This window comes from Homarus americanus, unplaced genomic scaffold (genome assembly GCF_018991925.1).
Source record: "Homarus americanus isolate GMGI-L3 unplaced genomic scaffold, GMGI_Hamer_2.0 scaffold7626, whole genome shotgun sequence".
NCBI classification, from domain to species: Eukaryota; Metazoa; Arthropoda; class Malacostraca; order Decapoda; family Nephropidae; genus Homarus; species Homarus americanus.
In genome coordinates this window covers 4,096,330-4,122,405 of record NW_024718273.1, presented here as the reverse complement: position 1 = coordinate 4,122,405, position 26,076 = coordinate 4,096,330, and the positions used below count along the sequence as shown (strand labels likewise).

The following is a 26,076-nucleotide window of genomic DNA, read 5'->3' as shown; positions in this document are numbered from 1 at the left end:
GTTTACGAATTACCTTCCATAAGATTCTTAACTTCGGTTAAAGAGCAATCCCTCGATTAACGAATTTCTTACGCGTGCCCCTCAACATGTTTTTGCTTGCATTTGGCGGCCCACCAGCTGTAGTATTAGTCCGCCAATACAGTAATCGGTTCTAGGGCTTAAATTCCGTACTATTTTAGTAAATATCAAGAAGTTTGTACTATTCAGTATTTTTAAAAGTTTTATATAATTTTTTTTAGTCATTTGAACAATTATTCAACATAATTGAAGTATAGGAAGCTAGTTTTTTGCGTGCCAAACAGCCTGTCAACGCACCATACAGGCGTCAGTCTGTGTCTTTTCAGTGGAGGTAACATCTTGCTTTAGACTCTCTTCAACATAAATGCTTTTTTTCTGTTTCCAAGCAAATTATTGGTCCTTTTGAAATTTATTTTACATATTGATAATATATAATGCAGTGCAGTGTTGATTTAAAGAAAATAATCTTTAATTACACCAAGTGAACTAAAATTTTTATGGGTGAAATGGCGCCATGGGGTGACTTCTCTTCCACCCCAATGCCTTCTCTTCTCCCTTCTCCTTCACCCCCATTCTAATTCCCATCATCATCATCATCATCCAGGAGCCTTCAACTTACACATCTCAAAGTAAGTGAACTTTACTACCTTTTTTGTTGACTTTAGGCAATTTTCGGTGAGCTGGAACCAATTACAGTAGTACCCTGATTTACGCGGTCAATTGAACCCACAGGGTACCGCGGAAAGTGAAAACCGCGTAAAGTGAACAACAGAACATATGGGATTAATTCCAATAGAGACTGGCCCGACCCCCAAACTCCACTTTTTCCGACACAATACCTATGTTGTAGTAAAAATAACATCTAAATTTTGTGATGGTATGCTCACACAATTAATATTTAAGAGAAATACAGTCGCCAGGTTAATGTCCATTCAAATAATGGACTCAAATCCCCCCTCCCCCCTCTTCCCAGCTCACTAGCTCCTACCTCTCTGATTAATGTTTGGGTGAAAACTCTAGATTTTAACGTTTAGTAATAAATAATACCTCAGACTAAAGTTAGGATAATATAATTGACATTTCTGGATTCCTTGCAGGTCAGGGAATATTTTGAATGTAAACTTCATATATTTTGCATAAAAGATAAAATATTTGCTTTGTGTAAACCAAATTATTACTTTAGATCTAAAATTTGTATGTCTAATGCAAAATCCATGATGTTTATATTCAAAATGATCATCATATTGTAAGAATTCCAGCAATGTAAATTATATTCTGGCCGGGTAATTTGTATGAATTTTATGAGCTAAAACATATATCTTCAGTAAATAAATCAAGAAATATTCTTCAAGGACACTATCTGTCAATCAAAATACTCCGCCCTAGCTGGGTCGGTCCCTCCCTCCCTCCCTCCCTACCAGAGAAGCGATTGGGAGAAAATAGTATATTTACATTTTTAGTAATAAATAATACCTCAGACTAAACTTAGGATAATATAATTGACATTTCTGGATTCCTTGCAGGTCAGGGAATATTTTGAATGTAAACTTCATATATTCTGCACAAAGGATAAAATATTGGCTTTGTGTAAACCAAATTATTACATTTGATCTAAAATTTGTATGTCTAATGCAAAATCCAAGATGTTTATATTCAAAATGATCATCATATTGTAAGAATTCCAGCAATGTAAATTATATTCTGGCCGGGTAATTTGTATGAATTTTATGAGCTAAATAAAAAAAAAAAAAATTATACTTCACCACGTATATGAGTAGATGCACCGCGGAAAGTGAAAGTCTGGTTCTGGCAAGGTACCGCGTAAATGAGAAATCGCGGAAAGTGAAACCGTGTAAAGCGGGGTAATACTGTACCCAAAAACCCATTGAAACAATGGTTTCGGTTAACTAATTTTTCGGTTAACGAGCAACCTTCTAGAACGAATTGTGCTCGTTAACCGAGGGACCACTGTACTGTACTTAAAATATAGTCATTCCAAACTGTGGTTTGTAAACTTGAGGTTGCTTAGGGATTACTGTACAGTGGTATCACTGTTAGCCAGAACAGCTGGTGCAGAGCACTTCCGGGAATGAGAGATTTCTGGGTAACAAAATGACTCTTTCAAAACTGGGAAAAGTCCCTTATCCCCGGAATTTTCCGGGTAATGGAAAAATGTTCTTGGTAGTTCCAAAAATTGTCCATTATATCATCTCTTGAACCCGGAAAAATATCCCCCATCTCCGTAATTTTTTGGCTACTGGAAAATTTTTTCTGAATTTCCGGAAAATGCGCCCGATTTTCATTTCTTCAACCCGGAAAAAAAACTCCCATCCCCGTAATTTTCTGGGCATCGGAAAAAATTTTGTCAGAATTTTCTGGAAGATGTGCCTCTTGGAAAATTGTTTCCAAAGCTGGAATTTGCCCGAAAATTCCGGCTCTGGGAATGATTTTCCGAGAAAATTTCAATTCTGGCTATCGGAGAGTTCTGGGTGTGAGGGAATCCTATTTGTGGGCAGTAAAGGATATACAGTACTCTATTGATATAACTGAAATTATTAGTTTCTTCCAGTACTCTATCCTTTAATAATTTGTATTTTCATGTTCATATTACCCTTTATAGGTCCTTTCACCTTTATTTTATACTTGTTTAAGTCAGCTGTCAGAGTTCAGTATGTGGCCGTCTTCAACCTCACTAACACTAATATTTATTAGGGAACGAGAGAGACGTGATGATGCCCTCAGAACAGAGGAGATGGCACTGGAGAGAGACAGATTACGACTGCACGAAATAAATCAGAGACGAGAGCGAATGAAGGAGCTGAGGCAACGCAAAGAACTGGAGTAAGTTAATGTGCTGATGTTGAGTGAGATTCCTGCCATAATTCTGGTTTATGATATAGGGATGACATGGGTTAAGAACCTTCAGTTGTCATATCATTAGATTCCCATTTGTTACCTGTCTGATTGTGTTTGAGTAATTTGAGATGTAAATGCAAATACGGTACGGTACTGTGTATTTTTTCCGGTGTTCCTTGTAATTTTTTAGAATACAATTAATCTCCATCATTTCAGGTTATATTGGGCACGTCAGTTTCAGTTAAAGCTGAAAAAAAAAGCTGCAGACATTCAACAAGAATTGTTGGAAGATGAAGGTATTGTAGAGGATTTACTGAGAGGCCTCCCAGATGAGGACCCAGATGAGCAGGTAAGATACTTCAACATGTTATGTGGTAAGATTGGTAATACAAGAACTAGGGAACATACGACATGAACCCCTCCTCTTTTAATATAGACAAATAGAAACACACAGTGATTGAAATATTCTATAAGAAATATTGTATATTGTCTTTGTTTTTGGATTTGTTGTCCATTTCGCAATCTGACTATTTTGGCCAGGGTTTGCTTCACTGTGATGGTGTGTCATATATTAGCCATCCATTTGTTAACATCTCATTTTATATGACTCCTGTCATTTATCTTTATTTTCCAATAATCTGCTAAAAGTGGATCATGATTCATTGATGCTCTCATAACATTTAAATAAGGGACTGAAGTATAAGATCCTATTTCTGAGTGAGGAGAAGAAGAAATTACCCCGTGACAGCGCTCTGCTTTGGCTTAAAGATTCTCACACATTTACTGGCAGTAAACATTATACAGAAGGAAAAGGTCAAATGATGTTTCTGCTACAAATAACACTTCACTTCATCAAATCAGAGTCAAACTATAGACTCAACTTCCATTTGACCCCCCTAATGGGAACTGCTGTACAGTCATTTCTGCTACAACGTGTGTTTTGTCAACGCGAATTGGCTATAACGCGATTGATGAATAGAAGAACGATATTTGTAAAACGCGAACGCGTGTTGGCTTTAACACGATTCCCCTCAAATGTTTTAAGTATACTGTCGCTTGGCGCGGGGTTATGCAGTGTTTACAGATCACGTTCGACATCACATGTTCAATTGATTCATGTGTTTTGTTTGTGAAGTGTTATTTGATAGGGACTCTATAAATTTTATCATTTTGCAAATTTAGCTGTTCCCATAAATATTGTATGAAAAAAAAGAAATAAAAATAATGTTTCGCAGTGCGGCCTAATAGCATTTTACACCCGCTCTCTCTGTTTCCATCACACGATCAGTTGAAACACGTGGGTTGTTTTGAAGCGTCCTCAGTGATTTTTGCTTACTATTTCTCCAATTTTGTGGTATTAACTGTGAATATGGAAAGGAAGAATATCTCCAAGAAGCGTTCTGGTGATCGCATTCCCGGTGGTCATCGTAAAAGAAAGGCTATGACACTTGAAGAGAAGCTTGATATTATCAAGCGTTTTGAATGTAAGGAATGTACCATTTATTTAGACTGTGCTATCCTTTGTGTTAGGCTAACTACAAATTTTTTTCGATTTCAAGTAATCTGCACCTAACCCTATTTTCTCCATAAACCCTATTATTTCTATTGTGCGAATTATTACAATGCGAGGTTTTACACGAACACAACTATCGCGTTGTAGCAGAACTGACTGTATAGTGGTGTGGAGGCTTGAGGTCCTGTTGATCTGATGGTCCCCCCTTCCTTCTCAAGGAGGAAAGGGCTTCCCATGCTGGAAGGGTCATCAGGGAGGGATAAGATTACAGTGAACCCTTGAAGATCCAGACTAAAAGGGGATACCACCTGTCTGAAAAAGCCGATTGTCCAGATCTTTCAGCAAATGTACTAAATGTATAAAAACCGATAAATAATGATATAAAAAACACCAAAAATGCAGTACAGTAGTGCCCCTATTTACGCGGTCAATTGAACCCACAGGGTACCACGGAAAGTGAACAACAGAACATATGGGATTAATTCCAATAGAGACTGGCCCGACCCCCAAACTCCACTTTTTCCGACACAATACCTATGTTGTAGTAAAAATAACATCTAAATTTTATGATGGTATGCTCACACAATTAATATTTAAGAGAAATACAGTCGCCAGGTTAATGTCCATTCAAATAATGGACTCAAATCCCCCCCCCCCCTCTTCCCAGCTCACTGGCCCCTACCTCTCTGAGAAATGATTGGGTGAAACACTAGATTTTAACGTTTAGTAATAAATAATACCTCAGACTAAAGTTAGGATAATATAATTGACATTTCTGGATTCCTTGCAGGTCAGGGAATATTTTGAATGTAAACTTCATATATTTTGCACAAAAGATAAAATACTTGCTTTGTGTAAACCAAATTATTACATTAGATCTAAAATTTGTATGTCTAATGCAAAATCCATGATGTTTATATTCAAAATGATCATCATATTGTAAGAATTCCAGCAATGTAAATTATATTCTGGTCCAGTAATTTGTATGAATTTTATGAGCTAAAACAAATATCTTCAGTTAATAAAAAAAAAATATATTCTTCACGACACTATCTGTCAATCAAAGTACCCCAACTTGCCTCCCCCCTTCTTCCAACCGTGCCAGATGGTCGGTCGGTCCCAACCCTCCCCCCCACCTTCCCTCCCTACCAGAGAAATGTTGGGTGAAAAGACTAGATATTAACTTTTAGTAATAGATAATACCTCAGACTAAAGTTAGGATAATATAATTGACATTTCTGGATTCCTTGCAGGTCAGGGAATATTTTGAATGTAAACTTCATATATTTTGCACAAAAGATAAAATACTTGCTTTGTGTAAACCAAATTATTACATTAGATCTAAAATTTGTATGTCTAATGCAAAATCCATGATGTTTATAGTCAAAATGATCATCATATTGTAAGAATTCCAGCAGTGTAAATTATATTCTGGCCGGGTAATTTGTATGAATTTTATGAGCTAAATAAAAAAAATAAATTATACTTCACGCGTATATGAGTACAGTAGATGCACCGCGGAAAGTGAAAGTCCGGTTCTGGCAAGGTACCGCGTAAATGAGAAATCGCGGAAAGTGAAACCGTGTAAAGCCGGGTATTACTGTACATATTATTCTGACCACTGGGGTTAGTTATACAGACTTTTTCCTGTGAAAAAGCCACAATTTTGAGCAACATATTACTGGACTCACTTTGCACTCAAATGCACTACACTAAAGGACTAAAATTTTTATCTCTTGTGCAAACTATGTGATGTCTATACTCAAATTATTTGCTATCTTACACGGATTCCAGCAATGCAAGTTATATTCTGCTAACTTTAGTCTGTGGCATTTAATAAGATAAACACTTTAAGCCTAAACTACCTTCATCCTGTTTTGGGAATGATTCTTAGGGAGGCTTCTTCGCCCAGAACCCCCCAATTTTTTGTCTGAATCTTCCGAAATCCAGATTTACCGGGTCCGGATCTTCGAGGGTTTACTGTAAAGGGTTCTCTTGGGCTGCTGGTCTTGAGAGCTGGCTAGTGGCATCTTTCCAATGACCCTGTCTGCGAGGGCTGGAGATAGCTCTCCTACGTGTTTGCCATACGTGGCGACCTGTAAGGCTGGGAGACGGGAATCTTGGATGTTGAGCAATGCTGCATGCTGCACCCTGTAGCTAGCATACACCTCTTTGGTCCCTTATTCTAGTAAGACGGGAGGCTTGATTTGCGGCCCGGTCAATTCAATTTGCTGGTCAACATGGCTGGCTTCTGGGTCAGTCATTTGGCTAGGGTCAAGGAGGCACCCCAAAGTTGACACCCCATTGAAGACTGGCTGACCAGACGCACATCTACACTGAACCAATTCTAATCAGACTGTCTTAAAATAAAGGCAGCTTACACGATGCCACATGTTCATGACGTCACGTCTCACAGGCTCTCCTTATTGGATCAGGCCTACGGCATTCACACACAGGTCACTGCGATTGGCCCACGCTTTACGGGACTTTCACCCTAAACTAATGGCATTGTTACAAACTCACTTCCTTGTGGGTTTCCTTTTGAACTTCCTTCATGGTAACTGAAGAAGTGCAATGGTTGAGTGGATACAACACTCACCTCCTGCTCCATGGGATAGTGGTTCAATCCTTTGGCACTCCCAGTTCATCTAGCTGTAAATGGGTACCAAGTTTAGAACTTTGGGAAGTGAATGCAGTCAAGTGCAGTACTGGCCATACTGTCTCCATGTGTACTGTAGGCTTAGTGTGCTGTATCCACAGTGTTCCTAATAGGTATTCATTCCTATGGGACCTACTTTCACTTTATGGTAACTGAACCCTCGCTGAGTCTCTGAGGATCAGAAAAGTTAAATTCTCTTCTATATATAGTATACCTATGGTTGAATATTTTGTGATAGACTGAATTAATTTATCATAAATTGAATAATTAGAAGAGGTGTGCCATTTGCTATGAACAGACGTTTGCATGAAATATAGAATTTCAAGTGGTGCACAGGACAGTGGAGTGTCTGCAAGTGTGTGTCTACATAATGTTGTATGTGCAGTAGCTAAAACCTCTATCTGTGCATACTTTGTGGGAAACAATATGAGACCATGGACGATAAATTTTGTTATATGAGGGCTTTCACTAGTCACACGTAAAATTTTTGTGTACAGTATATCAACCCTCACATGCACAGATAGTTGTTTTAGCTACTGTACTGTACTGTATTGTGTATTTAAAGCTACAAGATGGCCAATGAGGAATTGATTCAGTAGATAATTTTGTAGAATAACATGATTTCATAAATATATTATTTAGATTAATGTGGTTTGTAAAATTATGTGTCAGGTGAAACAAAGGAGAGCAGAAGCAGAGTGGATGAGAACAGTTTTAAGGGAACAACGGCGTTTAGAGTTGATGCGAGAGAAGGAGTATGAGCTGCTGTTCAGGTGAGTAATGCACTCAGTGTCGCATTAGTAACTGTTTTTGTGTTAATATTGCACTTCAAATTGGTCTGAATTTTAGTTTATTAAGAAAATACGATAAGAATGAGATATTGTATTGTACTGTAAAAGCAAATTAAGGAAGGTTATTGACTTTAATATGACTTCACATATCTTGTTGATAACTTTTTTATGAGCAGCTGTCTGTAAATATATTAGTGCATGGTTTACCAGACTAATTATTACAGGTCGTGTCATGATAGTACAATACAGTACAGTACCGTACAGTACAGTACAGTACGGTACAGTACGGTACGGTACGGTACGGTACGGTACGGTACAGTACAGGGGCCCCCCAAATTTGCTGGGGTTAGGTTCTAAAAATGGCCACAAATCACTAAATCCGCTAATAACCTTGTGGACAGGGGGGGAGGGGGGACATTTTTTACAGGTGTACCAAGAAATGTATATTCCCTTTATGTGTTTGCCCTTAGGACAATTATTTATTTTACCTGTAGTATTGTATATGTAATAATAATAATAATAATAATAATAATTGACGGTTTATTGAAAAAGTTCTGCAGCCCGAAGGCTGAAAATATACATTGGACTTATTACATACATTGGTGGTTTAACAAAAGCCTTCATTAGAGAAAGGTAAAGGAACATACAGTGAACATACAGATTAATGTAGGTGTTGAACAGCAAAAACGTAGTGTAGTAACTCCCTCCCAGATGGTGTTAGGAGGGACCTCACGTGGTGTAGTAGTTCCCTCACAGATGGTGTTATGAGGGGCCTCACGTGGTGTAGTAATTCCTCTGAATGGTGTTATGGGGGCCTCCGTGGTGTAGTAATTCCCTCACAGATGGTGTTATGAGGGGCCTCACGTGGTGTAGTAATTCCCTCACAGATGGTGTTATGAGGGCCTCACGTGGTGTAGTAATTCCCTCACAGATAGTGTTATGGGGGCCTCACGTGGTGTAATTAATTCCCTCTAGATGGTGTTATGAGGGGCCTCCGCGTGGTGTAGTAATTCCCTCACAGATGGTGTTATGAGGGGCCTCACGTGGTGTGGTAATTCCCTCACAGATGGTGTTATGAGGGGCCTCACGTGGTGTAGTAACTCCTTCACATATGGTGTTATGAGGGGCCTCACGTGGTGTAGTAATTCCCTCACAGATGGTGTTATATGAGTGAGGTGTGGTTCCAGGCCTTCCTATCGTAGACGGATTAACACAACGCTGGTAGTTGGGTCTCACGGGCCGTTATCACTGGGTACCTGGGACCTCACTGTGTGAAAGGTCAACTTGGGTACCACTGTTACTGTTGAGTTGTTCTCACTGACTTAAGCACTGTTCACCACTGTTCACCTCTGTTTAACACTGGTTCCATTTCTTTCCTAAATGAAATAGTAACTTCTGGTGTGAACTTGTTGATATTCCGGTGGGGAGGAGGGTTCAGGGGAGGGAGTTGGTATGGGCCAACATAACAGTTGACCTGGCTGCTCCGAGAGGAGCGCCAGGTACGTCTTGACCCTTCGGTGGTCAAGGATATAGTGTGTGTGTGTGTGTGTGTGTGTGTGTGTGTGTGCACGTGCGTGCACATAAACACACACACACACACACACACACACACACAAACAAAACACATACAAATAAATAATAATTGGAAAATCCTCTGACAAATAATCAGAAACAAATTTATTAAAATTGTGAGTCTACCCTCAAGTCCGTGCTTTATTAATAAAGTACTGTAATAGAGAACTGACTTGAGGGTAAACTGTCACATTTTTATTAAATTTGTTTCTGATTATTTGTGAGAGGATTTTCCAATTATTATTTGTTTGTATGTGTTTTGTGTGTGTGTGCGTATCTACACACACACACACATATATACTGTACAGTACAATACAGGTAAAGGAAATTACTGTCTCTGGAACGAATGGTTCCCTGTCCCAGCAGCGAAAATGCCAGCAACTTTAAAACTACACACAGACATTCTTGGTTACATCCAGGGTGTCATCCGCAAATATTCAAGAACCGCAAAGTAAAAATCCGCAAACTTGGGGGGGCCCCCTGTACAGTACAGTACAGTACAGTACAGTTCAGTTGTACCCCACTTAACGCGGTCAATAGAACCCAGAGGGTCCCGTGTTAAGTGAAATCCGCGTTAAGTGAACAACAGAACATATGGGATTAATTCCAATAGAAACCGGCCCGACCCCCAAACTCCACTTTTTGAAGGCACATACCTATGTTGTAGTAAAAATAACATCTTAATTTTATGATGGTACATGCACACAATTAATACTTAAGAGAAATAGAGAAATACAGTCGCCAAGTTAATGTCCATTCAAATAATGGACTCAACTCCCCTCCCCTCTCACACTACAATGCCGGCTCTTCCTCTCAGAGAAATTTTTTGGGAAAACCACTAAATTTTAATAAATAATACTCAAACTAAAGTTAGGATAATATAATTGACATTGCTGGATTCCTTGTAAGACCAGGAATATTTTGAATATAAATGTCATATATTTTGCACAAAAGATAACATAGTTACCTAGAGAAAATTTTTATCTAAAATTTGTATGTTTAATGCAAAATATATGATGTTTATATTCAAAATGATCACCAAATTATAAGAATTCCAGCAATGTAAATTATATTCTGACCGGGTAATTTGTATGAATTTTATGAGCTAAAACAAATATCTTCAGTTAATAAAAAAAAAATAATCTTCACAACACTATCTGTCAATCAAAGTACCCCACCTTGCCTCCCCCCCTCTTCCAACCGCGGTCGGTCCAACCCTCCCCCCCACCCCCCACCAATCCTCCCTTCAAGAGTTTTTAACATTTAGTATTAAATAATACCTCAGATTAAAGTTAGGATAATATAATTGACATTGCTGGATTCCTTGTAAGACCAGGAATATTTTGAATATAAATGTCATATATTTTGCACAAAAGATAACATAGTTAATTTGAGAAAAATTGTTATCTAAAATTTGTATGTCTAATGCAAAATATATGATGTTTATATTCAAAATGATCATCAAATTATAAGAATTCCAGCAATGTAAATTATATTCAGACCGGGTAATTTGTATGAATTTTATGAGCTAAAACAAATATCTTCAGTTAATAAAAAAAAAAAATATATTCTTCACAGGGTAACAGATGGTCGGTCGGTCCCTCCCTCCCCCCCACCCCCCACCAACCGTCCCAAGGAGATGTGTGGGAAAACCAGAATACTTAACTTTTTAGTAATAAATAATACCTCAAACTAAAGTTAGGATAATATAATTGACATTGCTGGATTCCTTGTAAGACCAGGAATATTTTGAATATAAATGTCATATATTTTGCACAAAAGATAACATAGTTACTCAGAGAAAAATTTTTATCTAAAATTTGTATGTCTAATGCAAAATATATGATGTTTATATTCAAAATGATCACCAAATTATAAGAATTCCAGCAATGTAAATTATATTCTGGCCGGGTAATTTGTATGAATTTTATGAGCTAAAACAGGCAGTCAGGCAGGGTGGCGGGTGGGGCAAATCTAAAAATAGCGTCTCGAGCCGGACACTCACCGCGTATATGTGGAAAAAATCCGTGTTAAGTGAAAGTTCAGCTCTGGCGAGGCACCGCGTATATGATAAAACGCGTTAAGTGAAACCGCGTTAGGCGGGGTAATACTGTACAGTCCTCCAAGACTGTATTTATTGAAGCTGTACAGTACTTTGGACAAGTAAACTCTGTTCTCTGATTGGATGAACTCCAATCCTAATGGTCCCCAAACTTAAGGACACATGAAGAATATGACTCGGTGTTCAGTTTCCACTAAAACTGGGTCTTATTAGGATGTACTGTATGGTTCAGTGGGCCCCAAGTAGTAATGAACCACACACTTAATGGTATACTTGTATATTATACACATCACTATACAATACTGTACTGTATAGTACTACAGCATTCCCTGGCTTATAGAACAATTTTTTTCCTGAAAAACCTTTCATGAATTGATTTTCCATAAATTGAAGCACATTTTCCCATAGACATCCATTATAAAAGTTTAAATATGTTGCTATGAAAAAACTTCCCCAAAATGTCTTAAAATACCCCAAAATTACATTTTCTGGTGTATAAAATGATTATAAGCCAATAATAAACATAATGAAAGAAATACGTGCAGTATAATAATTTAATTCCCTGTACAGTAAAACCTTGCTATTCACGGGTTTGCGATCTGCGATTTTGACTATTCATGGTAAACAGATGGTGGCTAACTTACGAGCCTCTCCCGTAGCACAGCGAGTTACCCCCACACGCCCGCAGTGTCTCCTCTCCCTCGTCTCCCTTTGTTTGTACTCAACCATTGTCTACGACACAGCATTTCTTGTGTTGTGCTCAAAACTTTAGTGTTTCTGTGTGAAATGACCCCTAAAAGACTGCCTAGTGTCAGTGCTAATGATGCAACAAGAAGGCTGGGGCTTAACAATTTTGGTGAACTATTTCGACATGCGAAGGTGGTAACTGATTTCATTGTTGACCACAACCCTTCCATGGAACAAAGCCTTAAAATCTTTTAAGAAATTAACAAGGCATTGTTTCCCTACCAGGAAATGTTTCAGGACCTCAAAGCCAAGAGGAAAAACAACTACCAATCATGATGTTTTTCAAGAAAGAACCAGCCACTCACCCAGCTCCCACCTCCCCGCCACGCACCACCCCACCACCCGACTCCTTGCCACACGCCTCTCCAACAACCACCACTGCATCATCTTCTTCCAACAGTGATTCTGATAATCTTCCTATGCTTTAGTAACCAGATTTCTTCTTACTGTACAGTACTTAAGTTTCTCATACACAGTATAGGCATACAGTAGCGCACTAAAGTAGTATAAGTTGTTATTCGCTGTTTGCCAATTCATGCCATTCCACAGAACCTAACCCCTGCGAATTGCAAGGGTTTACTGTACTGTTCAATAATTTTATGCCTGTACAAGTACTTACGAGAAACCGGATGATAATTGAAAAAAAAGGTGAAGATATGAAACGCTAAGCTAACATCAATAATAATTATACTATATTACCCTTGTAATACATTCTCCCATTATGTAATAGGCGATGTGTAATCTATTAATGAAAAGTCCTATGCAGATCCCTGGTGAGTTATTGTGTCAGCCTAAATTCCCAGCCTTCCTGCACCTCCTCTGGGTTCAGTCAAAATCTTGTTCTTCATTTAGACTGAAATGAGGAAAGGAAGTCCTTTTAGTGTATCAGTGTTTGCAAATTTTACAGGAGCAAATCACAAGTAATCTATGTTTTACAGTGTAATTACTGAAACAGATGAACTCCAGTCTGTCTTACAATGTCTGGAATGGTTGGCAGGTGTCCAGTTAATGCTACAGAGAAGAGTAATGACAATTAGGTAATGGGATTCTAAATATCCACAGTGAAGAAGCAGAGAGGTTATGGCGGAAGAGACAGGCAGAATGGGAGAAAGAGCAAAAAGCACGTGACAAGTTGATGGCAGACGTCATCAGGGGGCTCCAGCAACAGGTAAGAAAGTTAAATACTATGTATCTAATTAACACGTTAGTTCACTGGTTAACTGAATATGGTACGGTAATACAGTAATATCTCCGGCTTTGGGAACGATTTTCTGAGGGGCACATTTTCCGGAAAATTCAGAGAAAAATTTCCCGATACCCTGAAAATTCTGGAAAATTCCTGGGAGGGGGGAGTTTTTTTCCGGGTGTGAGAGATGAAATCAGGCGCATATTCCTTAAATTCCGAAAAAGATTTTCCGGTACCCAGATACAGTAATTCCAAGGATGGGGGATATTTTTCCGGCTTTGAGAGTTGGTGTAATGGGCTATTTCTGGAACTTCCAAGGACATTTTTCCATAACCCAAAAAATTCTGGGGATGAGGGATTTTTTTCCGGCTTGGAGGGAGTTGTCTCATTACCCGGAAATCTCTCATTTCCGGAAGTGTTCTGTTCCAATTGTTCCGGCTAACAGAGATATCACTGTACCTGTAGTAGGTATTAGGCAGCTACTAAACAGGGAGGTGCTACTGCCTGGGAAGATATTGGAAACATTTTAGCATTTGTCTTCATTCAAGATATCAGGTCATGAGACCCACTAATCCCCCACCCAGTCTCCATCGCAAGTGTTAAAACGTGATTACAGGGAGTCCCCGACCTATGAATATCCTTCCGATACGGACGAGGTCAAACTTTAAATTTACAGTACAGTACAGGTTGACAGTCCCTTATCCGAAATCCTTGGGACCAGATGCACTGCGGTGTTTGGAATTTTTCGGATTTCAGAATTTTTTTTGTTTTTGTTTTTTTTACAGGGATCAGCCCACCCGGGCACAGCAGGTCACTGACTCACATTGGGGCCTGGGGGCTAAAATATAATAATAATAATAATTACAATAATAATAATAATAATAATAATAATAATTCATAGGTCTAGGTCATGTTTCTCACTTTTGATCTTTTTTTCATTCTTGTATTTCTTTATTATTATTATTATTTCATTATTACAGTATTTTTGTTTTTATTATTATTATTATTGTTATCATTCTTATTTTATTTTTGTGTATTTTTTATTAAAATTTTTATTTACTATGAATAATTATTATTACCGTATATCACGGCCTATAAGACGAAATTTGAACATTAAAAAAATCTGCCCAAAGTTAGGGGGTCGTCTAAACCACCAAGTTTAAAATTCTTACCTCTTAAATATTGTGGTTTAGTGTGTCAAGAGTGGTGATGAAAACATCGTAAGCCACTCACAAGGTCTTACCACTAATTATTTTATACTGAAACTTACGTTTGGCAAGCTGGATTCAAATTAAGATTACCGGTATATTAAAATAATAAAAATGTATTATAAACCTGTCTAACATACCGTAAAAGAGATTTATACCCCTGTAATAAACACAGCTATCATCACACACCCCTCCCCACGCCCCCCCCATTTGCCAGTGAGGAGACAAGAAAGGCAAAGTGACCCGAGATTGGGCTATTTTTAGCCGTGGAGGTGGTCAGTAATGCATACCGGTATCGGTATATTTACTCATAATAATATTTATCTCCTATAAATAATTGATTTAAATTTTATTTTTTTACAAAGAATATTCAGTAAATGAGTGCATTAATTCTTGAAACTATCGACGGTTAATTACAGACGCTCAAGTGACGTCACTAGTGTTTACACTACACCAGCTGGTAATATTTGATGCCATTACTTGAAGTGAATTGGCCTTATTTTAAGTAACTAACTATAAATAAATACAAAAATTAAAAAAAGATCAAAACTGAGAAATAATATACTGTATGTATGTTGTGTTGTCAAAGTAAGAGGAACAATTGTGTAAGTACGTAATATTTTTTCACTCAAATCCTAATGAAACACTACTGGAGAACATTCCTTTGTCGCAAAACAGTTTATAAATTAAAGAAAATAATTACAGTGTGTTTAATATATTACAGTATATTATAAATAAATAAATAAAACAAATAATTCGGTAAATCTATTTAAAGTAAATGGAAAATAAGCAAACATGTTATTTACCAAGACCCTTCCGTCTGGCTCAGGGTGAGATGGAGGGGAGATAACAAAGCTATTTATAGCCCATCAGAAGTGACCAGTACCCTAATGCACCATAAATAATTCATTGAACATTCATTTTTTGTACATAGTATATTCAGTATATATATATATATATATATATATATATATATATATATATATATATATATATATATATATATATATATATATATATATATATATATATATATATATATATATATATATATATATATATATATATTTGTGTAATAAATGTATGTAGTAAGTACATACTGGTAACCTTTTTCACTCAAATCCTAATGAAACACCACAATTAGAATACGGTGGTTGCTGTTGAACCACATGTTGTATAAATAGTCACACCACCGAGACGAGGGAACACTCCCACCACGCTTCAGTGACGTCACTAGTGTTTACACTACACCAGCGGGTATAATTTGATGACATTACTTGAAGTGAATTGGCCTTATTTTAAAAAATCAAGGATGGTTGGTAAAGGACTACTGAGTCAGTGGGTAAGTGTCACATTTGGGGTACTGGTCTTATACAGCAAATAGAGCTCTAAAGCTACTTTTTAAATGGAAATTTGGGGGGGGCGTCTTATGCACCCCGCCGCCTTATAGGCCGTGATATACGGTATTACTGTATTATCATTATTACCTGTATTATTATAATTATTATTACTATTACATTTTCACGCCCCAGGCCCCGATGTGGGTCAGTGACATGTGCCTGGGTGGGCTAATACCAAAAAAAAAAAAAAAAAAAAAAAAAAAAAATTGCTCCACAAATTTTTTTTCGGTTTTTTCGGAATTTTGGATAAAGGGTTGTCGACCTGTATTTTATTTACCCGATGACATACTTTTTACTTTCATTTCCTGTATTTTATCATTCTATTTCTTTTCTCTTAAATTAAATAATTTTAGATGTATATAAGGACTTAGGCTATGATATAGTGGGATTTTAAACATTGTTCTGTAAGTACGGTGTGCACATAGCATGTGTTCCGAATTAAGAATGTCCTCAGGAACAGAACCCGTTCGTAACCCGGGGACCCCCTTACAGTTACATATTACATACAGCTGAGTGAACAGTATATGCCTACTGTAGGGTCAAGACAACAGCATCTGCTGGTGAGTACAGTATACACAGTACACATATCTCTTAAACAACGCAAGGGTTAGGTTAATGAAAACCCTGCAAAGACCCAAAACGGCGACATTTACCTACATGAAGCTACGAGAAGCTAAAATTGCCCAAAAACGAAGAAAAACCCACCCCATAACACACTTAGTTCCCACATACAGTATTGTTTTATTTTTATAATTTTATAGTTTTATATTATATTTTCTTTGTTTCTCAGCCACATTAGAGTATTGTAATGTTTTTTCACAACATTTATAGTTTCATTAAAAGCAAAAATAAATGCAGTGGCTAGGCTGGTGAGTCAGAGACATAGTTTAAAGCTCACTACCTACACAGACATTCATCTCTCACACATACACACCCATGCTCTTCATATTTCTTATTTTATAGTTTTATATTATATTTTCTTTATTTCTAATCCACACCATTTTTATTGAGTAGAATAATTGTTAAAAAAGTCCGTTTTTTTTCTGTGACGTGCCGGGATGCAGCTGGCTGACATGCCAAGTCAGCTGGGCGTGCGAGAGATAGTAATGCATGTTGCTATTGCTACATACAATGAAACTATAAAAGTTGTGGAAAAATTGTTTTAATACTCTTATATGACTTAGAAATAAAGAAAATATGATATAAAACTATAAATTAAGAAATATGAAGAGCATGATAAAAACTATGAAATAAGAAATATGAAGAGCATGGGTGTGCACTCTGTGTCTGTAAGATGTAGTGCGGGTAACTGTGGGGGCAAGGAAGCGTGGAGCTCTCCTGCACCACCGTAGAGACCCCTCGTGGCCAGTAGTGAAAGTTGTCAGACGCACTTACACAACCAACCTTACTCCTCCTGCAACCTCTAGTCCAGTCCGTGGAGGGGTGAGGTCCGCATTGTTTAAACCCGTGTAGTTTAAGGGAAAATACCACTGTCTTTGCTTTCGTCACAGCTCCATTCATGCCCGTATCATATAAATTTTCTGCTTTTAAAATTTTTATTGATTCTGGTATCAAAATTTCTTAATTTTTTTATATTTTTTTATTAAAAAATGGAATCCCCATCATTATACAGTTGTACCCCACTTAACGCGGTCAATTGAACCCAGAGGGTCCCGCGTTAAGTGAAATCCGCGTTAAGTGAACAACAGAACATATGGGATTAATTCCAATAGAAACCGGCCCGACCCCCAAACTCCACTTTTTGAAGGCACATACCTATGTTGTAGTAAAAATAACATCTTAATTTTATGATGGTACATGCACACAATTAATACTTAAGAGAAATAGAGAAATACAGTCGCCAAGTTAATGTCCATTCAAATAATGGACTCAACTCCCTCCCCCTCTCACACTACACAGCCAGCTAACAGATGGTCGGTCGGTCCCTCCCTCCCACCCCCACCAACCGTCCCAAGGAGATGTGTGGGATAACCTCAAACTAAAGTTAGGAAAATATAATTGACATTGCTGGATTCCTTGTAAGACCAGGAATATTTTGAATATAAATGTCATATATTTTGCACAAAAGATAACATAGTTACCTAGAGAAAAATTTTATCTAAAAATTGTAAGTTTAAAGCAAAATATATGATGTTTATATTCAAAATGATCACCAAATTATAAGAATTCCAGCAATGTAAATTATATTCTGACCGGGTAATTTGTATGAATTTTATGAGCTAAAACAAATATCTTCAGTTAATAAAAAAAAAAATAATCTTCACGACACTATCTGTCAATCAAAGTACCCCACCTTGCCTCCCCCCCTCTTCCAACCGCGCGGTCAGTCCCAACCCTCCCCCCCACCCCCCACCAATCCTCCCTTCCAGAGTTTTTAACATTTAGTATTAAATAATACCTCAGATTAAAGTTAGGATAATATAATTGACATTGCTGGATTCCTTGTAAGACCAGGAATATTTTGAATATAAATGTCATATATTTTGCACAAAAGATACCATAGTTACCTAGAGAAAAATTTTTATCTAAAAATTGTAAGTTTAAAGCAAAATATATGATGTTTATATTCAAAATGATCACCAAATTATAAGAATTCCAGCAATGTAAATTATATTCTGACCGGGTAATTTGTATGAATTTTATGAGCTAAAACAAATATCTTCAGTTAATAAAAAAAAATAATAATTCTTCACAGGGTAACAGATGGTCGGTTGGTCCCTCCCTCCCCCCCACCCCCCACCAACCGTCCCAAGGAGATGTGTGGGATAACCACTAAATTTTAATAAATAATACCTCAAACTAAAGTTAGGATAATATAATTGACATTGCTGGATTCCTTGTAAGACCAGGAATATTTTGAATATAAATGTCATATATTTTGCACAAAAGATACCATAGTTACCTAGAGAAAAATTTTTATCTAAAAATTGTAAGTTTAAAGCAAAATATATGATGTTTATATTCAAAATGATCACCAAATTATAAGAATTCCAGCAATGTAAATTATATTCTGGCCTGGTAATTTGTATGAATTTTATGAGCTAAAACAGGCAGTCAGGCAGGGTGGCGGGTGGGGCAAATCTAAAAATAGCGTCTCGGACACTCACCGCGTATATGTGGAAAAAATCCGCGTTAAGTGAAAGTTCAGCGAAAACGCGTTAAGTGAAACCGCGTTAGGTGGGGTAAAACTGTATCATGTAAAAATATTTTGTTTCAAGATATCTTATTGAGAATGTGTCAGAGAATTTATTCAGAATCATCTTGATATCAAATTCATCTTTCTAACCCAATTAGAAGTTTAGAACAAATATTTTGAGGAAGGGAGGTAGGGAGGGAGAGGAGAAAGGGTCCATTGGAGGGTAAAAGTGACCCTGCACACACCCCCCTCTCCCCCCAAAGGGTTGCCTTTCATCCAGTGCTGTCACCGACTCCTGCCTGTCACTCATTTTGTCATTCATGATATAATATTGTTTATTTTGTTTCTCATTAATTAGTAAAGATACATTCCTGTAATAATCTGTTCTTATTAATATCTGTACTATTCACATACAATACTGTATATATCTCTTAGGTAAAAAGAACATCATCAGGAGCACAACTCTATATACTTTGCAATGGTACAAAATTCATTTCTCTATCATAGCAGATGTTGTGAATAAAAGTTTATACACTTTTTTGATAGCAGCCTGACATCTCAAAAATACCTTAGCTTTTGTCATTATTCAAGACATTTTCAGGTCATGAGACCCGTTAATTCCCCACCCAACAATGGGTGACCTGACATTGCATCAGAAGGTCAGTAATATGAGACCACTAATCTCCCAACCCATCTCCACCTGATATTGCATCAGGTTAGGTCAGTAACATGAAACCCACTACAGGTTGAGAATCCCTAATCTGAAATCCTTGGGGTCGATTGAGTCTCGGATTCCGGATCTTTTCGGATTTTAGGATACCTGTACTCTGTATACCTGTATAATGGGGTACAGGTACCTCATCCAGAGGGGACTGTGCCCAAGTCTAATCCCAAAATTTATGTATATCTCATTTACCGCATATGGATACATAAAGCCTGCTGGTAGTTTATGCAATATTTTTAATCATTTTGTGCATGAAACAATAACAAAAAGATGCACATTGAACTATCAGAAAGGTAAGCTACCACTACCATAGGCCTACCTGTAACTGCCACTGAAATTTACCATAGCGCAATCTGTGTCCTACCTTCATTCAATAATAGTCTAGGGATGAGGATGCACTCTGTAGGATGACTTTCTTAAATGTTTCTTCTAGCATCATCTGCCTCATTAATAATGGTTTTTGTCATAGCAATCTCTCTTTGATCTTATAAACTTATAAATTGTTCAGTTATGAATACTCGCTGTTCTAGTCCATCAATAAGTCCATCACACATTTTTACCATGTTGTCTTATGGTCACTTATACCACTGTGTTAACTACTGTATGTCATCTTCACCTTCACTGTTAGCATCACGATCACCTTGATTCAGAACCATTTCAGCTATTTCACTGTTGGTCAATGAAGGAACAATTGGAGCATCATTATCAATGTTGAAAACTTCTTCTATGTCAGCTTCCTCCATCTTCTTGACAGCATCTGAGGGTATACCTTTTGTGAATGTAAGGAAGTTTGATATCGTTTGTTTCTCACTTGTTACACAGAATCCTTGAAAGTCATCATCATTTTGTTCATCATCATCAAACAAGTCGACGACCAGAGGTTGTGCCAGGCATTCACTAGGGTGTCCTTACCTATGGCATTCCAAGCACTAGCAGCGGCAAAGATTATAACCTTCACTCCTTCACTGTAAAATGCTTTTGAAAACTCCACACCCACACCTTTGTTAACTGCTGCCAACATGATGTTTAGGAAATTGTCTTTATATTTGCTCTTCAGTGCTCTAAGGATCCCTTGGTCTCATGGCTGAATTAATGAAGTAACGTTTGGGGGAAAGTAGATGCCATGAACATTATTATTGACAAGAAGTTCAGCTGGGGGATGTGCAGAACAATGGACGAGTTGATGTTTACAGTACATAAAGTTTTTCAACTACAGTATTACCCCGCTTTACACGGTTTCACTTTCCGCGATTTCTCATTTACTTGGTACCTTGCCAGAACCGGAATTTCACTTTCCGCGGTGCATCTACTCATATACGCGTGAAGTATTTTTTTATTTTTTATTTAGCTCATAAAATTCATACAAATTACCCGGCCAGAATATAATTTACATTGCTGGAATTCTTACAATATGATGATCATTTTGAATATAAACATCATGGATTTTGCATTAGACATACGAATTTTAGATCTAATGTAATAATTTGGTTTACACAAAGCAAGTATTTTATCTTTTGTGCAAAATATATGAAGTTTACATTCAAAATATTCCCTGACCTGCAAGGAATCCAGAAATGTCAATTATATTATCCTAACTTTAGTCTGAGTTATTATTTATTACTAAAAATGTAAATTACTATTTTCTCCCAAAGCTTCTCTGGTAGGGAGGGAAGGTGGGGGTGGGTGGGAGGGAGGGAGGGACGGACCCAGCTAGGGCCGAGTATTTTGATTGACAGATAGTGTCCTTGAAGAATATTTCTTTGTTTATTTAATGAAGATATATGTTTTAGCTCATAAAATTCATACAAATTACCCGGCCAGAATATAATTTACATTGCTGGAATTCTTACAATTTGATGATCATTTTGAATATAAACATCATAGATTTTGCATTAGACATACAAATTTTAGATCTAATGTTTACTTTGAGTAAATATGTTATCTTTTGTGCAAAATATATGACATTTATATTCAAAATATTCTTGGTCTTACAAGGAGTCCAGCAATGTCAATTATATTATCCTAACTTTAGTCTGAGGTATTATTTATTACTAAAAAGGTAAATATTCTGGTTTTCCCACACATTTATCTGGTAGGGAGGGTTGGTGGGGGGGAGGGAAGGACCGACCGACCATCTGGCACGGTGTGAAGAATATATTTTTTTTTTATTAACTGAAGATATTTGTTTTAGCTCATAAAATTCATACAAATTACCTGGCCAGAATATAATTTACATTGCTGGAATTCTTACAATTTGATGATCATTTTGAATATAAACATCATAGATTTTGCATTAAACATACAAATTTTAGATCTAATGTTTACTCTGAGTAAATATGTTATCTTTTGTGCAAAATATATGACATTTATATTCAAAATATTCCTGGTCTTCCAAGGAATCCAGCAATGTCAATTATATTATCCTAACTTTAGTCTGAGGTATTATTTATTACTAAAAGTTAAAATCTAGTTTTTTTCACTCAACATTTCTCTGGTAGGGAGGGAAGGTGGGGGGGAGGGTTGGGACCGACCGACCGACCATCTGGCGCGGTTGGAAGAGGGGGGAGGCAAGTTGGGGTACTTTGATTGACAGATAGTGTCGTGAAGAATATTTTTTTTTTTTATTAACTGAAGATATTTGTTTTAGCTCATAAAATTCATACAAATTACTGGACCAGAATATAATTTACATTGCTGGAATTCTTACAATATGATGATCATTTTGAATATAAACATCATGGATTTTGCATTAGACATACAAATTTTAGATCTAATGTAATAATTTGGTTTACACAAAGCAAGTATTTTATCTTTTGTGCAAAATATATGAAGTTTACATTCAAAATATTCCCTGACCTGCAAGGAATCCAGAAATGTCAATTATATTATCCCAATCATTTCTCAGAGAGGTAGGGGCCAGTGAGCTGGGAAGAGTGGGGGGGATTTGAGTCCATTATTTGAATGGACATTAACCTGGCGACTGTATTTCTCTTAAATATTAATTGTGTGAGCATACCATCATAAAATTTAGATGTTATTTTTACTACAACATAGGTATTGTGTCGGAAAAAGTGGAGTTTGGGGGTCGGGCCAGTCTCTATTGGAATTAATCCCATATGTTCTGTTGTTCACTTTACGCGGTTTTTCACTTTCCGCGGTACCCTGTGGGTTCAATTGACCGTGTAAATCGGGGTACTACTGTATTATTTTTGGCTCGATATATGTAACTTTATTCATTTATTGAAACTCATTTACATGTACACACTGTCCTAAGGGCAAAGCTGAACTGTACTTGTAATCAGAATAATGAACAAAATGATGACTAAAATTTTTGCAAACTATGGCATGTTTACATTCAAATTAATCACTATATTATAAGAATTCCAGCAATGTAAATTGTATTTTGCCTGGTCACTTCTATGAAATTTTATAAGCAAAAAACAAAAACTCAATCTAAAGGACATAATTAAACAATTAAATACTTCACACCTCAGTGCCAACTGTCAAACATGTCACTGTCACCCCTCCCTCCCACCTTCCCAGAAGAGGTTTGGTGGGTTTCAGTAGGCTTTAAGTTTTTATCTTATATAATATCTCGGACTAAAGTTAGGAGAATATAATTTGCATTGCTGGAATCCTTGCAAGACAGCGAATAATTTGAATATAAACGTCTTATATTTTGCACAAAAGATAAAATTTTTGCTCCCTGTAAAAAATTCTTCAATTAGATCTAAAATTTGTATGTCTAATGCAAATTATAGCTTGTTTATATTCAAATTAATCACTATCTTATAAGAATTCCAGCAATGTAAATTATATTCTCCCCGGTCATTTCTATGCAAGTTTATGAGCAAAAAACAAAAACTCAACTAAACTACAAATAAACAAATTAAATACTTCACCAGACCTGCCCCGCTGACTGTCAAAGTACACCTCACCTCCGCTCCCCCCCTTTTCCCACGCTCCCTCCCTCCCTCCCTCCCCCACACCTTCCCAGAAAAGGTTTGGTGGTTTTCAGTAGGCTTTAAGTTTTTATCTTATACAGTCGGCCCTTAACATACGCGGGGGTAAGGTAACAGAGATACCCGTGAATGTTAAAAATCCGTGTACTTTTCCTGCCCCCCCCCCTAAAAAACCCTGGCCCCCCCATGTCATTATTTACCGTGTATACCTGTGTGTAGTTCGAGTTTTTAAGACCAATTATTTGGCAAAAAATTGGGGGTCGACCTCTAAACGGGTAATAGTTTCATTAGGTTGAAAAATATTTACCAGTAACTACCAGTAAACAATGGAAACGACGCACCAAGGCACCACCAGCTGTGAGTGTTTGTACAGTTGCCAGGGCAGATCTCTTGCGTCATCATAGCAAGCCCAAAGTAGCCAAATGCATGGTATGGTAGCACAGGACGATGTAAAACATAAAGTATTAATTTTTTAAAGTTTATTTATAGATACATAAATTTTTGTTCATTACATTTGAAACATCAGTCTTTGTTAATTAAATTTGAAACAAAAAAACTACGATACCGTATTTCTAAATACAGGGTATTTTCATTAAAATATTACATCACAAGTATATTTTACCTTAACTGTGACTGAATGAATAAATTCTCAGAAATAAATATGGAAATGTAATATTTTTGCTGAAATTACGTACGTATTACAGTGGAAAGTGGGATAAAATCATGACGAAAACAATGACTTTCGCTTTCTTTCATTGTTCAAAAGATTTTACAGTAATCGCTTTTCGAATGGTTTTCAGTTAAAAAAACTGTTGTATTTCAATAATATTCTATCCTAATTCACTTGAATAAATACTACGATACCATATTTCTGAATATTTTCATTAAAATCCATCAAAATCATTTTCTTTGTCATCGTCTTCAGCACCAAACAGCTCCTCCCAGTCTTCTCCTTGAACAGGGCTAGAGGGTATGTGTTTTTCGAATCGTTTTCAGTTAAAAACTGTTACATCACATGTATATTTTACCTAAACTGCACCTGAATGAATGTATTCTCAGAAATAAATACAGTGAACCCTCGCTTTACGTGGTCAATTGAACCCACGGAGGCCAGCGTAAAGTGAACAATATAACATATGGGATTAATTGAAATAGAAACCGGGCCGACCCCCAAACTCCACATTTTCCCGACACAATACCTATGTTCTAGTAAAAATAACATCTTAATTTTATGATGGTACGCACACACAATTAATATTTAAGAGAAATACAGTCGCCAAGTTAATGTCCATTCAAATAATGGACTCAACTCTCCCCCACCCCTCTCAGAGAAATGTTTGGGGGAAAACACTTGATTTTAAGGTATAGTGATAAATAATACCTCAAACTAAAGTTAGAATAATATAATTGACATTGCTGGATTCCTTGAAAGACCAGGAATATTTTGAATATACATGTCATATATTTTGCACAAAAGATAACATATTTGCTCCGAGTAAACAAAATACTTCCATTAGATCTAAAATTTGTATGTCAAATGCAAAATCTATGATGTTTATATTCAAAATGATCATCAAATTGTAAGAATTCCAGCAATGGAAATCATATTCTGGCCGGGTAATTTGTATGAATTTTATGAGCTGAAACAAATATCTTCAATAAATAAAGAAAATATACTTCACCCAAACACTATCTGTCAATCAAAATACCCCACCTCCAGCTCCCCCCCTCTTCCCACGATCGCTGGGTCCCTCCCTCCCTCCCTACCCCCCACCTTCCCTCCCTACCCCCCACCTTCCCTTCCTACCAGAGAAATGTTTGGGAGAAAACAGTATATTTACATTATTAGTAATAAATAATACCTCAGACTAAAGTTAGGATAATATAATTGACATTGCTGGATTCCTTGCAAGACCAGGAATATTTTGAATATACACGTCATATATTTTGCACAAAAGATAACATATTTGCTCTGAGTAAACAAAATACTTGCATTAGATCTAAAATTTGTATGTCTAATGCAAAATCTATGATTTTTTATATTCAAAATGATCATCAAATTGTAAGAATTCCAGCAATGTAAATTATATTCTGGCTGGGTAATTTGTATGAATTTTATGAGCTAAATAAAAAACTTGTACTTCACCCGCGTATATGAGTGGATGCACTGCGTAAAGTGGGAATTCCGGTTCTGGCAGGGTACCGCGTAAATGTAGAAACG

The 26,076-nt window shown here is 36.8% G+C and overlaps 1 protein-coding gene across 1 annotated transcript in view; it reads left to right on the top strand.

Annotated features, from left to right (window-relative positions):
- The window catches only part of LOC121859382 (trichoplein keratin filament-binding protein-like), a 72,473-nt gene that overhangs the window by 35,293 nt on the left and 11,104 nt on the right, over window positions 1–26,076 (top strand). Inside the window, exons 6-9 of the mRNA XM_042356166.1 lie at window positions 2,731–2,859; window positions 3,091–3,223; window positions 7,719–7,819; window positions 13,281–13,386. Of these exons, the coding sequence (XP_042212100.1) occupies window positions 2,731–2,859; window positions 3,091–3,223; window positions 7,719–7,819; window positions 13,281–13,386 (469 nt within the window). The remainder of the gene's footprint in view (window positions 1–2,730; window positions 2,860–3,090; window positions 3,224–7,718; window positions 7,820–13,280; window positions 13,387–26,076) is intronic.